The 17,051-nt window shown below is 46.1% G+C and overlaps 1 protein-coding gene across 3 annotated transcripts in view; it reads right to left on the bottom strand.

Moving 5' to 3' along the window:
• Positions 1 to 3,271: 3,271 nt before the first annotated feature.
• KLC4 (kinesin light chain 4) overlaps positions 3,272 to 17,051 on the bottom strand; it is a 91,506-nt gene continuing 77,726 nt past the window's right edge. For all 3 annotated transcript variants that reach the window (XM_077281881.1, XM_077281883.1, XM_077281882.1), the window contains exons 13-15: positions 14,097 to 14,221; positions 6,627 to 6,684; positions 3,272 to 6,507 (exon numbers count right to left, since the gene is read on the bottom strand). In XM_077281881.1, coding sequence (XP_077137996.1) covers positions 6,436 to 6,507; positions 6,627 to 6,684; positions 14,097 to 14,221 — 255 coding nt within the window. In that variant the 3' untranslated portion in view covers positions 3,272 to 6,435. The remainder of the gene's footprint in view (positions 6,508 to 6,626; positions 6,685 to 14,096; positions 14,222 to 17,051) is intronic.

Below are 17,051 nucleotides of genomic sequence, written 5' to 3'. Positions count from 1 at the left end.
AATGTTTCACCTCCCCCTGGATATTCACTGCTAGCCGGAGGTACTTTTGATGATCCTTGTGGATCGGTACGTGATAATATGCATCTCGTAGATCTAGAACAGTCATGAAACACCTGGGAAAGAGTATTTTTACGCAAGATTTTATTGTCTCCATTTTGAAGTGTGGGATCTCGAGAAAACTGTTTAATTTTTTGAGATTTATTATCGTCCTGTATGATCCGTCTGGCTTCTTTTGGAGGAAGAGGGGAGAGTAGAAGCCCATGCCTCTTTCCTGGTGTGGGACTTCCTGTAAGACTTCCTTCTGGACTAGACTTAGAATTTCTTCCTGGAGAGCCGACTGTTCTTGAGACTGTCTCTGCGGTGTTATCATGAAGAGGTTGTTGGGGGGAATGCGGAACTTTAGCTTGAGCCCTTCTCGTACTATGCCTAGTATCCAGGGACTGCTTGAAATTTTTTCCCAGGCTGGAAGAAACCCGGTCAGTCTCCCGCCAACCTGGGGGACACCTTCATTGAGTTTTTTTTATTATCGGGAGTGGGTTTGTTGAATAGGAAACCTCTGGTGTTGTTTCTTTTGTCCTCCCATGTTTCTTTGTTCCCTTTCGGAGGTTTTCTCCGCATAAATTTTTTATTCCGAAAGGAACGTTTGTAAGACTGGTTGGGGAAACCAGGGAAAGACTTTTTCTTGTCCTCGGCTTTCTCGAGGATATCATCTAGCGTTGCGCCGAACAAGAATTCACCCTCACAGGGTATTGAGCACAGTCTCGTTTTTGTTTGAAGATCCCCTGGCTAACATTTTAGCCACAGAGCACGTCTTGCGGCGTTTGAAAAGGCGGCAGCCCTGGCTGCTAATCTGGCCGAATCTACCGATGCATCCGCCAAAAAGGCTGCTGCACCTTTCATTACGGACACTGATTTTTGAATTGTGTCTCTTGAGACTTTCTCCTTTAATTGGGAATCCAAGTGTTCGAGCCACACCATTAGCGCGCGGGCCGTGCAGGTGGCCGCGACAGCTGGTTTAAGCCCGCCCCCTGCCGCTTCCCAGGAGTTTTTTAAGAAAACCTCAGCTTTTTTGTCCATCGGGTCTTTTAAGGTACCCATGTCCTCGAATGGTAGGGCAAACTTTTTTGAGGCCTTTGCTATGGCCACATCTAACTTTGGTGCCTTACTCCAGGACGAGCAGGCTGGGTCATCAAACGGGTACTTTCTTTTGGGGGTCAGAAGAGCTTTTTTGTCTGGCTTTTTCCATTCTCTTTTAATTAGAGAGTGAATTTTCTCATTTACTGGAAATGCTCTTTTTCTTTTTTGCTCCAGACCGCTGAACATTATGTCCTGCGCTGTTCTTTTGGTCGCTCATCTACTAGCCCCATTGTTGCTCTGACCGCTTTCACTAAAGCGTCTGTTTCCTCGATAGGGAAGCAACTGCGCCCCCCCTCAGAGGATACTGAAGAGGTGTCAGAGGCTGACGAATCATTTGAGTCGGATAACTCGCTTTCTGACTCGTCCGCACTAGACTCAGGGAACTCAGGTCTTTTTTTATGTTTTTTCTTTGTGGTTTTAATGTCTTTAATGGCACTTTCCACCTGGCTTTTTATTAATGACTTTAATTCTGAGGCAAATGATGGGGTTTCCTCCTGAATCGTCTTTTTTATACAAACGCTGCATAGTCTCTTCTCCCAGGAGGAAGGCAGCTCGTCTGAACATATGGCACATTCCTTGTGCTTAGTTTTGCCTGTACTTTTTCTCCCCTAGAACAAAAAGAGTAACCCCATATTAAACTCAGCACTTTCACGTAGATCACTCACCCCCTGTGGATCAGAGATACCGTCTCGGGCCTGGGGACTGTATCCGCTGGAATCGTCGCCGGCCGTGTGGTTTTTGCAGACCCCCGACTGCGTTGAGACTCTGATCGTCCTCTGCTGCTGCGCTGTACAGAGGAAGAGTTTCCTTTACGCTGCTGCTGTAAGTGCAGGCGCCGCTGCACTTGTGCCTGCTCAGGAGATCGCTGGACCGCTTCCTGCATAACCTGCTGCTCGTCTTCGCTCATAGTGGCCTCCGCACTGTCTGGTGCACTTGGAGTTTGAATTTGCCACGCTTTTTCGTTTGCTGGCGTTCTTTTATTGTATTTGAGCCGGCGACACCGGAAGTGACGGTCTGCGCATGCGCCCGCCCAACTTCCGGTTCTCTGGTTCGTCGACCTCACATGAGGGAATGAATGCGCTGGGACGCCGGCGCGCGCGCACTAGCGCTCCGTTGTCGGCGTTTTGCGGTAATGGCGCCGGTGAGCGCGTACCAGCGCTCCGATGCCGGCGCCTGCACCGACTTGGCGGTAATGGCGCCGGCGTTTTTGCCCACGGGTGCCCCCGTTCTTACCTGGGCTTTTATAGAAAGATAGCCGCCGCTACCTCCATATTACTATGTAGAGTCCTTTGGTGACCGCCGTCACCCGCTCCTTCATACCCCCCTTTTTTTTTTTTTTTTCCGAGGGAGGCAGACTTGATCCTTTCACTGCCTTCCCCCACTCACCCATGAGGCCCGCCGACCTCTGTAGTGGTGCTTCAGGAAAGGGAGAAAAAAAAGGGGAAAAAACCGCTTGATCCAGCCGTAACAGGGCGCCCCCTGTTAGAAAGTCGACTGCACAAGCCCCTGGAATCCCACGAAGAATCCTTCAGGTACGTGCTGTAGGTTCCCCGTCAGGGACAGGAAACCAACTGATGTGGGAGAGAGGTACGCCCTTTTTCACCTGTAGGTTTCCTGTCCCTGGGGGCGGACCCCTCTCTCCGTGGTGCCATCATGGGGATAGAGAAAATACCTATTATACAAACATACTGACAGACAACAGAGGAATGTATCCGGCAGTGGTGGATGGGGTTAAACAAAAGCAGGAGAAGAAAGGGAATTATCACACTCAAAACCTAGCAACAGTCACAGATAAATCCACCAAACGCCTTCTCCAATAACCACCAACAACCTCCAACCATGCAGCATAAGCTAACTCTGACAATAAATGCTAGCCAGGGCCCAGTTTATATAGGAGATGGGAGTGGCTAACAGTGCACAGCTGAGAGCCTTAATGCAGGAAAGCTTCCAGGAGCTCTCAACTGAGATTAACCCCTGCACTGCTAAAAGAAACCTGCACTGTTTAATATGAAGTGCTTCTAATCAATGCAGAAGTAGGAGAAATCAGACGCTGCAGTCTTCTGGCTCCTCTGTCGTCACGTTAACCACATGACAGAGGGTCTCAATCAAAAGGTAATAATTAGGTACAAATAAACAGGTTTCGAAGTATTTTATTTTCCTGAGATAAAATACAAATTGCATCACATGAAGGGGGGGGAGGCAACAAAACCCCCAGCATTACAGCAAGAGAAGCACTTAATAGAGTGACTCCTCTGGGAAAAGCTGGGAACATTAGACAGGGGCAGACACAAAGCAAAAGGAGCCGAGCTGTCAGTAATCAGAGAATTATTGCAGCGCAGGTCCAGGAGTCACATCCTGAAGGTGCCTCTGATGGCCACAGAAGCGTGAAGTTTCATGCATAAAGATGATAGGACCATGCACCATGATGGGAGTGCAGCAAACAATGAAAGGTCAACAACAGGGTGGAAGTAGAGTATCAATTAATAAAGTGCTATTTATCCCAACAGATCAGATCCCAGGACAAATTCTCCACGACTGAAAAGACATAAAAATCCCTCCACCAAGTGGCACTGGAGATTCATCCATCCTGATGATCCTTCCCCCTGGTGCACAGCCATCTAATAATAAGAGGAGCTCTCCACTGAAACATACCCAAGAAAACCTACTCAAGAAAACCTACCCATAATCTCACACTCCAATGGCGGTACGAAGAGCAAAGGGTGCTGTCATGGCGGCTGTAGTATTGGAACTTCCTCAAAGGCAGGAAAAGAAAGCTGCGGTCTGGTTATTTAGGGAATGATTATAGGAGTTTGTGTTACTTTTGTATCATAGGGCATAGTGATGGAGGCAGTAGTGTTATTCTATGATGATAGGGCACAGTAATAGGGGTAGTTTTATTCCATGATGATAGGGCACAGTAATAGGGGTAGTGTTATTCCATTATGATAGGGCACAGTAATGGGGGTAGTGCTATTCCATAATGAAAGGGAACAGTATTGGGGATAGTGTTATTCCATGATGATAGGGCACAGTAATGGGGTAGTGTTATTCCATGATAGGGCACAGTAATGGGGTAGTGTTATTCCATGATGATAGGGCACAGTAATAGGGGTAGTTTTATTCCATGATGATAGGGCACAGTAATAGGGGTAATTTTATTCCATGATGATAGGGCACAGTAATGGAAGTAGTGTTATTCTATGATGATAGGGCACAGTAATAGGGGTAGTGTTATTCCATGATGATAGGGCACAGTAATGGGGTAGTGTTATTCCATGATGATAGGGCACAGTAATGGGGTAGTGTTATTCCATGATAGGGCACAGTAATGGGGTAGTGTTATTCCATGATGATAGGGCACAGTAATAGGGGTAGTTTTATTCCATGATGATAGGGCACAGTAATAGGGGTAATTTTATTCCATGATGATAGGGCACAATAATGCGGGTAGTGTTATTCTATGATGATAGGGCACAGTAATAGGGGTAGTGTTATTCCATGATGATAGGGCACAGTAATGGGGTAGTGTTATTCCATGATGATAGGGCACAGTAATGGGGTAGTGTTATTCCATGATGATAGGGCACAGTAATGGGGTAGTGTTATTCCATGATAGGGCACAGTAATGGGGTAGTGTTATTCCATGATGATAGGGCACAGTAATAGGGGTAGTTTTATTCCATGATGATAGGGCACAGTAATAGGGGTAATTTTATTCCATGATGATAGGGCACAATAATGCGGGTAGTGTTATTCTATGATGATAGGGCACAGTAATAGGGGTAGTGTTATTCCATGATGATAGGGCACAGTAATGGGGGTAGTGCTATTCCATAATGAAAGGGAACAGTATTGGGGATAGTGTTAGTCCATGATGATAGGGAGCAATAATGGGTGTAGTGTTATTTCATGACGATAGGGTACAGTGAAGGGGTTGTTATTCTGTAATGATAGGGTACAGTTATTGGAGTAGTGTTATGAGGGCACAGTAATATCAGTAGTGTTTTTCTGTGATGATCGGGCACAATGACGGGGTTGTGTTATTCTGTTGTGATAGGGCACAGTGATGGGGCAGTAGATCTATTCTGTGATGATAATACACAGTAATGGGGGTAGTGTTATTCTATGATGATAGGACACAGTGATGGGGGCAGTAGATATATTCTGTTATGATATTCCACAGTAATGGGGTAATGTTATTCTGTGATGGGGTAGTGTTATTCTGGGATGCTACTCACAGTGATGGGGTATTGTTATTCTGTGATGATAAGGCACAGTGATGGGGTAGTGTTATTGTGTGATGCTAGGGTACAGTGATGGGGTAGTGTTATTCTGTGATGATAAGGCACAGTAATGGGGGTAGTGTTATTCCATGATGATAGGGTACAATAATGGAAGTAGTGTTAATGCAACATGATAGGGATGAGTAATGGGGGTATTATTATTCCATGATGAAAGGGTAAAGTAATGAGGTAGTGTTATTCCATGATGATAGGGCACAGTAATGGGTGTAGCGCTATTCCATTATGATAGGGTACAATAATGGGGGTAGTGTTATTCTGTGATGATAGGGCACAGTAATGAGAGTAGTGTTAATGCAAGATGATAGGGTAAAGTAATGGGGATAGTATTATTCCATGATGATGGGGTACAGTAATGGGGGTAGTATTATTCCATGATGATGGGGTACAGTAATGGGGGTAGTATTATTCCATGATGATGGGGTACAGTAATGGGGTAGTGTTATTCCATGATGATGGGGTACAGTAATGGGGGTAGTATTATTCCATGATGATGGGGTACAGTAATGGGGTAGTGTTATTCCATGATAGAGCACAGTAATGGGAGTACCGCTATTTCATGATGAAATGGTACTGTAATGGAGTAGTGTTAATCTGTGATGATGGGGCAGTGATGTAGGTCAGTAGATTTATTCTATGATGAGAGGGTGATGCATGCAGCAGTGTCACTTCACTATTATATGGCTTCATTTGGGGGCTGCAGCATAAAGCTGTGATATATTCTTAGAGAGCATGTCCACTAGGCCAGCTGTCCTGGTTTACTACATTAGGATGATGGGAATTGTAGTGGTGTGATTATTTGCAGGAGCTGGAGTGATTGTAGGGTCACTGGGTCAGGAGGACTCTGTCTTTGGGGGCTATAAACCTCCGCAGTCCGCTAAATGCTATAATCTGATCTGTATTCATCCATGTCATTGGGGGCTTTTATTTTCGGACTATATTACAGACTGGGTGAGAGCAATATGTTCTGTATTCTGGGGGCGTCTGGTCCTCAGCATTAGCTGTGCGATGACAGATCTATGTTACTGGCGCTCAATCCTCGGGATTCAGAGAGAAGATTCTGAGAGACCTGAAAATAAAAAGATTTATCACGTCTCTCACAAACGAAAGTCCAGAAATCAGATCTGACGTGCGCTCTGGTAGCAGACATGGTGGGACACTGAGGAGACACCACAGGGCACTACTTACGCGGAAAGTCTCGTCGCTGGATTTGTTGAGATAGTTCAGGGAGGCAGCGCGCTTCATACTGCAAGAGAAAAAAGGAGATCTGAGACCGAAAGCAACACAACTGAGCAGAGTATATTCTGCAGTGCCCTGCCTGTGTGATCTACATGTGTTACTATACCTGTGCATGATGTGCACGTGGCACTATACCTGTGTGATGTGCATGTGGTACTGTGCCTGTGTGATCTACGTTTTACTATACCTGTGCATGATGTGCACGTGGTACTATATCTGTGTGATGTGCATGTGATGATGTGCACGTGTTACTATACCTGTGTGATGTGCATGTGGTACTATGCCTGTGTGTGATCTACACGTGTTACTATACCTGTGCATGATGTGCACGTGGTACTATATCTGTGTGATGTGCATGTGGTACAATGCCTATGTGTGATCTACACGTGTTACTATACCTGTGCATGATGTGCACGTGGCACTATACCTGTGTGATGTGCATGTGGTACTGTGCCTGTGTGTGATCTACGTGTTACTATACCTGTGCATGATGTGCACGTGTTACTATACCTGTGCATGATGTGCACGTGGCACTATACCTGTGTGATGTGCATGTGGTACTGTGCCTGTGTGTGATCTACGTGTTACTATACCTGTGCATGATGTGCACGTGTTACTATACCTGTGCATGATGTGCACGTGGCACTATACCTGTGTGATGTGCATGTGGTACTGTGCCTGTGTGTGATCTACACGTGTTACTATACCTGTGCATGATGTGCACGTGGTACTATATCTGTGTGATGTGCATGTGGTGATGTGCACGTGTAAGGCTGGTTTCACATTTGCGTTTTTTGCCGCTGCGTTTTACCACAAAAAAAGCATGCGTTTTTTCTCCTATACTTAACATTAAAAACGCATGCGTTTTTTTGCATGCGTTTTGCCGCGTTTGACAACGCATGCGTTTTTTCCATGCTTGCGTTTTGTTGCGGAAATGCAACATGTAGTAATTTCTAGAGGCGTTTTTTTGCGGCAAAAAAACGTATTGCTGTCTATGTAAACGCATGCGTTTTTATAGAAAAAAACAAGAATACACACTGATAAGCCACCCCCCACCATCAAGGTGATAAAGGGATCCAAACCCTACCCCTAAAGCCGGTAATTCAATTGCCGGCTTTTCATTTCTCCTGCCTAAACCCGACATGATATGAGACATGATTACATACAGTAAACCATCTCATATCCCCCTTTTTTTTGCATATTCCACACTACTGTTAGTAGTGTGTATGTGCAAAATTTCGGCGCTGTAGCTATTAATTTTAAGGGTTAAATTGCGGAAAAAATTGGCGTGGACTCCCGCGCAATTTTCTCCGCCAGAGTGGTAAAGCCAGTGACTGAGGGCAGATATTAATAGCCTAGAGAGGGTCCATGGTTATTGGCCCCCCTGGCTGAAAACATCTGCCCCCAGCCACCCCAGAAAAGGCACATCTGGAAGATGCGCCTATTCTGGCACTTGGCCACTCTCTTCCCATTCCCGTGTAGCGGTGGGATATGGGGTAATGAAGGGTTAATGTCACCTTGCTATTGTAAGGTGACATTAAGCCAGATTAATAATGGAGAGGCGTCAATTATGACACCTATCCATTATTAATCCAATTGTATGAAATGGTTAATAAAACACACACACACATGATTACAAAGTACTTTAATGAAATAAACACACAGGTTGTTGTAATATTTTATTGCTCTCTCAATCCACCTGAAGACCCTCGTTCTGTAACAAATTAAAAATAATAAACCAACAATATACATACCTTCCGTAGATCTGTAACGTCCCACGATGTAAATCCATCTGAAGGGGTTAAAATATTTTACAGGCAGGAGCTCTGCTATAATGCAGCTGTGCTCCTGCCTGTAAACCCTGGGGAATGAAGGTAATGTAGGTCAATGACCTGTAGATACCTTCAGTCGCGGTGATGCGCCCTCTGCTGGATGTCCTCATATGACCTCGAGCCTGGGAACTTTTATCAGGCTGCAGTTCATGAGGACATCCAGCAGAGGGCGCATCACCGCGAATGAAGGTAACTACAGGTCACCCTGCATTTCATTCATTCGCCGGGGTTTTGCAGGCACGAGCACAGCTGCATTATAGCAGAGCTCCTGCCTGTAAAATATTTTAACCCCTTCAGATGGATTTACATTGTGGGACGTTACAGATCTACGGAAGGTATGTATATTGTTGGTTTATTATTTTTAATTTGTTACAGAACGATGGTCTTCAGGTGGATTGAGAGAGCAATAAAATATTGTTACTATACCTGTGCATGATGTGCACGTGGCACTATACCTGTGTGATGTGCATGTGGTACTGTGCCTGTGTGTGATCTACGTTTTACTATACCTGTGCATGATGTGCACGTGGTACTATATCTGTGTGATGTGCATGTGTTACTATACCTGTGTGATGTGCATGTGGTACTATGCCTGTGTGTGATCTACACGTGTTACTATACCTGTGCATGATGTGCACGTGGTACTATATCTGTGTGATGTGCATGTGGTACTGTGCTTGTGTGTGATCTACGTGTTACTATACCTGTGCATGATGTGCACGTGGTACTATATCTGTGTGATGTGCATGTGATGATGTGCACGTGTTACTATACCTTTGTGATGTGCATGTGGTACTATGCCTGTGTGTGATCTACACGTGTTACTATACCTGTGCATGATGTGCACGTGGTACTATCTGTGTGATGTGCATGTGATGATGTGCACGTGTTACTATACCTGTGCATGATGTGCACGTGGTACTATCTGTGTGATATGCACATGTTACTATACCTGTGCATGACGTGCACATGGTACTATACCTGTGCATGATGTGCACGTCGTACTATATCTGTGTGATGTGCATGTGGTACTGTGCCTGTGTGTGATCTACACGTGTTACTATACCCGTGCATGATGTGCACATGGTACTATACGTGTGTGATGTGCATGTGGTACTATGCCTGTGTGTGATCTACACGTGTTACTATACCTGTGCATGATGTGCACGTGGTACTATATCTGTGTGATGTGCATGTGGTACTGTGCCTGTGTGTGATCTACGTGTTACTATACCTGTGCATGATGTGCACGTGGTACTATATCTGTGTGATGTGCATGTGATGATGTGCACGTGTTACTATACCTTTGTGATGTGCATGTGGTACTATGCCTGTGTGTGATCTACACGTGTTACTATACCTGTGCATGATGTGCACGTGGTACTATCTGTGTGATGTGCATGTGATGATGTGCACGTGTTACTATACCTGTGCATGATGTGCACGTGGTACTATCTGTGTGATATGCACATGTTACTATACCTGTGCATGACGTGCACATGGTACTATACCTGTGCATGATGTGCACGTGGTACTATATCTGTGTGATGTGCATGTGGTACTGTGCCTGTGTGTGATCTACACGTGTTACTATACCCGTGCATGATGTGCACATGGTACTATACGTGTGTGATGTGCATGTGGTACTATGCCTGTGTGTGATCTACACGTGTTACTATACCTGTGCATGATGTGAACGTGGTACTATACCTGTGTGATGTGCATGTGGTACTATGCCTGTGTGTGATGTACACGTGTTACTATACCTGTGCATGATGTGCACGTGGTACTATATCTGTGTGATGTGCATGTGGTACTATGCCTGTGTGTGATGTACACGTGTTACTATACCTGTGCATGATGTGCACGTGGTACTATATCTGTGTGATGTGCATGTGGTACTATGCCTGTGTGTGATCTACACGTGTTACTATACCCGTGCATGATGTGCACATGGTACTATACGTGTGTGATGTGCATGTGGTACTATGCCTGTGTGTGATCTACACGTGTTACTATACCTGTGCATGATGTGAACGTGGTACTATACCTGTGTGATGTGCATGTGGTACTATGCCTGTGTGTGATGTACACGTGTTACTATACCTGTGCATGATGTGCAACGTGGTACTATATCTGTGTGATGTGCATGTGGTACTATGCCTGTGTGTGATGTACACGTGTTACTATACCTGTGCATGATGTGCACGTGGTACTATATCTGTGTGATGTGCATGTGGTACTATGCCTGTGTGTGATCTACACGTGTTACTATACCTGTGCATGATGTGCACGTGGTACTATCTGTGTGATGTGCATGTGATGATGTGCACGTGTTACTATACCTGTGCATGATGTGCACGTGGTACTATCTGTGTGATATGCACGTGTTACTATACCTGTGCATGATGTGCACATGGTACTATACCTGTGCATGATGTGCACGTGGTACTATATCTGTGTGATGTGCATGTGGTACTGTGCCTGTGTGTGATCTACACGTGTTACTATACCCGTGCATGATGTGCACATGGTACTATACGTGTGTGATGTGCATGTGGTACTATGCCTGTGTGTGATCTACACGTGTTACTATACCTGTGCATGATGTGAACGTGGTACTATACCTGTGTGATGTGCATGTGGTACTATGCCTGTGTGTGATGTACACGTGTTACTATACCTGTGCATGATGTGCACGTGGTACTATATCTGTGTGATGTGCATGTGGTACTATGCCTGTGTGATCTACACGTGTTACTATGCCTGTGCATGATGAGCACGTGGTACTATCTGTGTGATGTGCATGTGATGATGTGCACGTGGTACTATATCTGTGTGATGTGCATGTGGTACTATGCCTGTGTGTGATGTACACGTGTTACTATACCTGTGCATGATGTGCACGTGGTACTATATCTGTGTGATGTGCATGTGGTACTATGCCTGTGTGTGATCTACACGTGTTACTATACCTGTGCATGATGTGCACGTGGTACTATCTGTGTGATGTGCATGTGATGATGTGCACGTGTTACTATACCTGTGCATGATGTGCACGTGGTACTATCTGTGTGATATGCACGTGTTACTATACCTGTGCATGATGTGCACATGTTACTATACCTGTGCATGATGTGCACGTGGTACTATATCTGTGTGATGTGCATGTGGTACTGTGCCTGTGTGTGATCTACACGTGTTACTATACCCGTGCATGATGTGCACATGGTACTATACGTGTGTGATGTGCATGTGGTACTATGCCTGTGTGTGATCTACACGTGTTACTATACCTGTGCATGATGTGAACGTGGTACTATACCTGTGTGATGTGCATGTGGTACTATGCCTGTGTGTGATGTACACGTGTTACTATACCTGTGCATGATGTGCACGTGGTACTATATCTGTGTGATGTGCATGTGGTACTATGCCTGTGTGATCTACACGTGTTACTATGCCTGTGCATGATGAGCACGTGGTACTATCTGTGTGATGTGCATGTGATGATGTGCACGTGGTACTATATCTGTGTGATGTGCACGTGGTACTATGCCTGTGTGTGATCTACACATTACTATACCTGTGCATGATGTGCACATGGTACTATATCTGTGTGATGTGCATGTGGTACTATGCCTGTGTGTGATGTACACGTGTTACTATACCTGTGCATGATGTGCACGTGGTACTATATGTGTGTGATGTGCATGTGGTACTATGCCTGTGTGATCTACACGTGTTACTATGCCTGTGCATGATGAGCACGTGGTACTATATCTGTGTGATGTGCATGTGATGATGTGCACGTGGTACTATATCTGTGTGATGTGCACGTGGTACTATGCCTGTGTGTGATCTACACATATTACTATACCTGTGCATGATGTGCACATGGTACTATATCTGTGTGATGTGCATGTGCTACTATGCCTGTGTGTGATCTACACGTGTTACTGTACCTGTGTGATGTGCACGTGGTTCTATACCTGTGTGTGACGTGCATGTGGTACTATACCTGTGTGTCATAGAAAATATTTAAAACTCCTTAGGCCCCTCATGTCCCCCCTTTCATGTACCAGTTGTCATGAGGAGCTGTGTCACACCTGTCTTTATGCAAAATAGCAGTGACACAGCTACATGAAGCAGACTGAATAAAATGCAACTACTTCTGCTTATGTCCAGGTAACTTCAAAGAAAGTCTATTGTCCCCACAGAGAGACAGACAGGAAAAGGTAATTAGGATCCAAGAGGATCAAAAGAAGATCTCACACCATTTACAATGAGACAGAGACTCCACCTAACCGAGAGAAAATATGGAATATCGGAATTTCTATCCATCTGATATCAATGAGACGTATATTCTCGACACTGGGATAACTAGGCAATGATACACATTTTCCCATAATCATGACCCTCACCAAAAGGCCCCAAACCTATACGGGCCATAGAACCACCAGCAGATAAGGCATGTTTGGTCTCTAAGCGTAGCTAAAATCCCGGTACAAAAGATGACATGGGTCACACACTTCTGCGGTCATCTTACGAGGAGTTATTATACAAATTGGAATTGCCTAAAATGATGACGGGCTGAGTCGGGACCACAACCGGGCCCTTGTGAGGTCATTGTAGAGGGGTGTGTGGGTGGGATCTGATAAAAGATCGATCCCAATTGTCATCAGTGTTTGTACACGAGAGTTACATATCCCATGTATGTAGGGACCCTGTCCTGATGGCCAAATCGAAGTGATCTCCTTTGGCTAAACAATCGTCTCTGCGATCGGTATAGTAAGTTCTTCTGTTAATCCCTTTTATTTTCTGTACCTGTTTATGCTGTATTCTGTTGTATATTTTTCATAAACACTGCTTTCTTTGGATTAAATATAAAATGTAATACTTCTGTTCTCCAACTTTCGCCTCAAAGCCATAACTACCGTAATGGTGTCCATTAGTCCAAAACAGATTAGTGGTGGTGGTGAAAAGTCTGGGGTTGTCAGAGGTAGCCGTGATCGCACCGGAGTGTGTACACATATTCCATGTGTTGTAATCCGGAGGTGTATATACCGCTCGTTCACGGGTAACATTCTAACAGCCGGCCTAGTGGTGCGAACAGGCTGCGACCTTCTCCGTTGATCGTCGGCCAATCATTTAATTGTCCGGATGATAGGGGGCAGCAGAAAGCTGTTCACTCCAACAATCACAGCGGGTAGTACTCGTGACCTTCCCGGCCTGTGATATTACGAAATTGTGGGATTAGAAAAGTCCTGACATATATCCCGCATCCCTGACACTGTGTGTGATGTACACTTGCTGCTATACCTGTGAGCATGCGGTGCATGTGGTACTAAGCGAGCAGAAGGTGTGATACTGAGCATGCAGTGCGCGTGGCAGTGGTACAAAGTGAACAGTGCGCATAGTATAGAGAACAAGGTACTAATTGTGCGGTTTTGATCCCTAAGTGGGTGGCATTGAGCACATGACACCAAGTGTGCTGCGTGTGGCTCTGAGCAGGGGGTGTGATTTGTCACCCCACCTCAGGCGTTCCTCACAATGGCTTTGTATCACATTGTGACGTGGTAATTACTTTGTGTTTCTTGGTTCCGGAGGAGTCGTCCCTTGTAGCTTCTTCACCAGCATTTCACTGCTCCTCCGTAAGACATCACGGATCTTACCGAGAGACCCAGAGCGTCGGAGCGTTCCACTGCCGTCCTGTAAGAAAAACACATTGACACCACACGTATCGCTGCCGTCCTGTAACATCACACATCTGACACCACACGTATCGCTGCCGTCCTGTAACATCACACATCTGACACCACACGTATCGCTGCCGTCCTGTAACATCACACATCTGACACCACACGTATCGCTGCCGTCCTGTAACATCACACATCTGACACCACACGTATCGCTGCCGTCCTGTACCATCACACATCTGACACCACACGTATCGCTGCCGTCCTGTAACATCACACATCTGACACCACACGTATCGCTGCCGTCCTGTAACATCACACATCTGACACCACACATATCGCTGCCGTCCTGTAACATCACACATCTGACACCACAAATATCGCTGCCATTCTGTAACATCACACATCTGACACCACACATATCGCTGCCGTCCTGTAACATCCCACATCTGACCCCACACGCATCGCTGTTGCCAAATAACATCACACATCTGACATCCCGCTGTGACGACACAGCATTTAATCTTAATTATTCAGAAGAATAGACTTATCTACATGTTGACTTTTGAATTTTTGTGTTTGTTCTTTGGTTGGTCAAGAAAACACAGACTTTTGTTTGCATAAGCCTGTAATATTGACTTGTAAATTGACATTTGTTGTAATATATTGTGCTGTTATCCTGGATGACAGAAATGCAGGGCAATTGAACAATGATTACATGTTCTCCAGGCCAGCTAACTTGTTGACTTGCAAAACAGAGGCATAAAAACTATGGAAATAGATTAGATGGTCAAACAATGTGAGTCAACCTCATCGCATCTTCCTCTTGCCCTCTGGTTGTTGGCCTGAAGGACAACAGTTGTGAAGACATCCAGCGACTCTTGACAAAACCACAGCCAGGAACACTCTACACATAGCTGCCTGACCATGGCTCCATCACGATGGACACAGATTTGACATTTTACTGGATGCCAGCTTAGGAAACCATGGCGCCGGATGAAAGAATACAGATCTGCTCCATTCACCATCACTGAACTGATGGAAACTTTGGGGTAATCAAGATTTGGACCCACCAGTCACATGAACCCCATGGATACGTTTGGGAAAGTCAGGAATGTAACCTACCTGTCGCCTGGTTCCATGGAGGTGTTTGGAGAAGCCAGGTTGTAACCCTCCGGTCACCTGGCCTTGTACCTGAATGGACTGTCATCTTCCTAAGCTTGTGGTTACCTCCTCTCTGTGTGCGTGCCACAGGTGGGGTAGTCGACCCTGGAAGCTCTGAAGTCACACCCGCAAGACAGCGGAAGGGTGAGACTAATTTGCACCATCTTGGGGTATTTGCTGGGACTGTTCTATGTGTTATCTGTATGTGTTGTGGTTCAATAAAGTATTGCCACACTGTTTTACCCTCACCCTGTGAAGTCCGAGTATTACGCACATGGTAAAAGGACAGGGGGCATTCACTGGGATGATTCCTGGTCAATCTGGTTTCAGCTAGTGGACTAGGACACCTGTGTCTCCACACCTACATATCGCTGCCGTCCTGTAAGATTACACATCTGACACCACACGAATCACTGCCGCCACTTAATATCACCCATCTGACACATGTATTGCTGCCGTCCTGTAACATCACACATCCGACATGTCACGTATCACTGCTGTCCTGTAACATACATGTAACACGCCGCATATCTCTTCCGTCCTGAAATATCACATTGACACCACGCGTATCTCTGCCGTCCTGTAACATCACACGACACCCCGCATATCTCTGCCGTCCTGTAACATCACACATCCGACACCCCGCGTATCTCTGCCATCCTGTAACATAACATCCCACACCCCGCATATCTCTTCCGTCCTGTAACATCACACGTGACACCCCGCGTATCTCTGCCGTCCTGTAACATCACACGACACCCCGCATATCTCTGCCGTCCTGTAACATCACACATCCGACACCCCGCGTATCTCTGCCATCCTGTAACATAACATCCCACACCCCGCATATCTCTTCCGTCCTGTAACATCACACGTGACACCCCGCGTATCTCTGCCGTCCTGTAACATCACACGACACCCCGCATATCTCTGCCGTCCTGTAACATCACACATCCGACACCCCGCGTATCTCTGCCATCCTGTAACATAACATCCCACACCCCGCATATCTCTTCCGTCCTGTAACATCACACGTGACACCCCGCGTATCTCTGCCGTCCTGTAACATCACACGACACCCCGCATATCTCTGCCGTCCTGTAACATCACACATCCGACACCCCGCGTATCTCTGCCATCCTGTAACATAACATCCCACACCCCGCATATCTCTTCCGTCCTGTAACATCACACGTGACACCCCACGTATCTCTGCCGTCCTGTAACATCATACGACACCCCGCATATCTCTGCCGTCCTGTAACATCACACATCCGACACCCCGCGTATCTCTGCCATCCTGTAACATAACATCCCACACCCCGCATATCTCTTCCGTCCTGTATCATCACACATCCCACACCCCGAATAACTCTGCCGTTATGTAACATCACACGTGACACCCCGCGAATCTCTGCCATCCTGTAACATCACACGTGACACCCCGCGCATCTCTGCCATCCTGTAACATCACACGTGACAGCCCGCGCATCTCTGCCATCCTGTAACATCACACGTGACAGCCCGCGCATCTCTGCCATCCTGTAACATCACACGTGACACCTCGCGCATCTCTGCCATCCTGTAACATCACACGTGACACCTCGCGCATCTCTGCCATCCTGTAACATCACACGTGACACCCCGCGTATCTCTGCCATCCTGTAACATCACACGTG

Source organism: Ranitomeya variabilis, chromosome 2, assembly GCF_051348905.1.
Source record: "Ranitomeya variabilis isolate aRanVar5 chromosome 2, aRanVar5.hap1, whole genome shotgun sequence".
Taxonomy (NCBI): domain Eukaryota; kingdom Metazoa; phylum Chordata; class Amphibia; order Anura; family Dendrobatidae; genus Ranitomeya; species Ranitomeya variabilis.
This window is presented reverse-complemented; position numbering and strand designations above follow the sequence as displayed.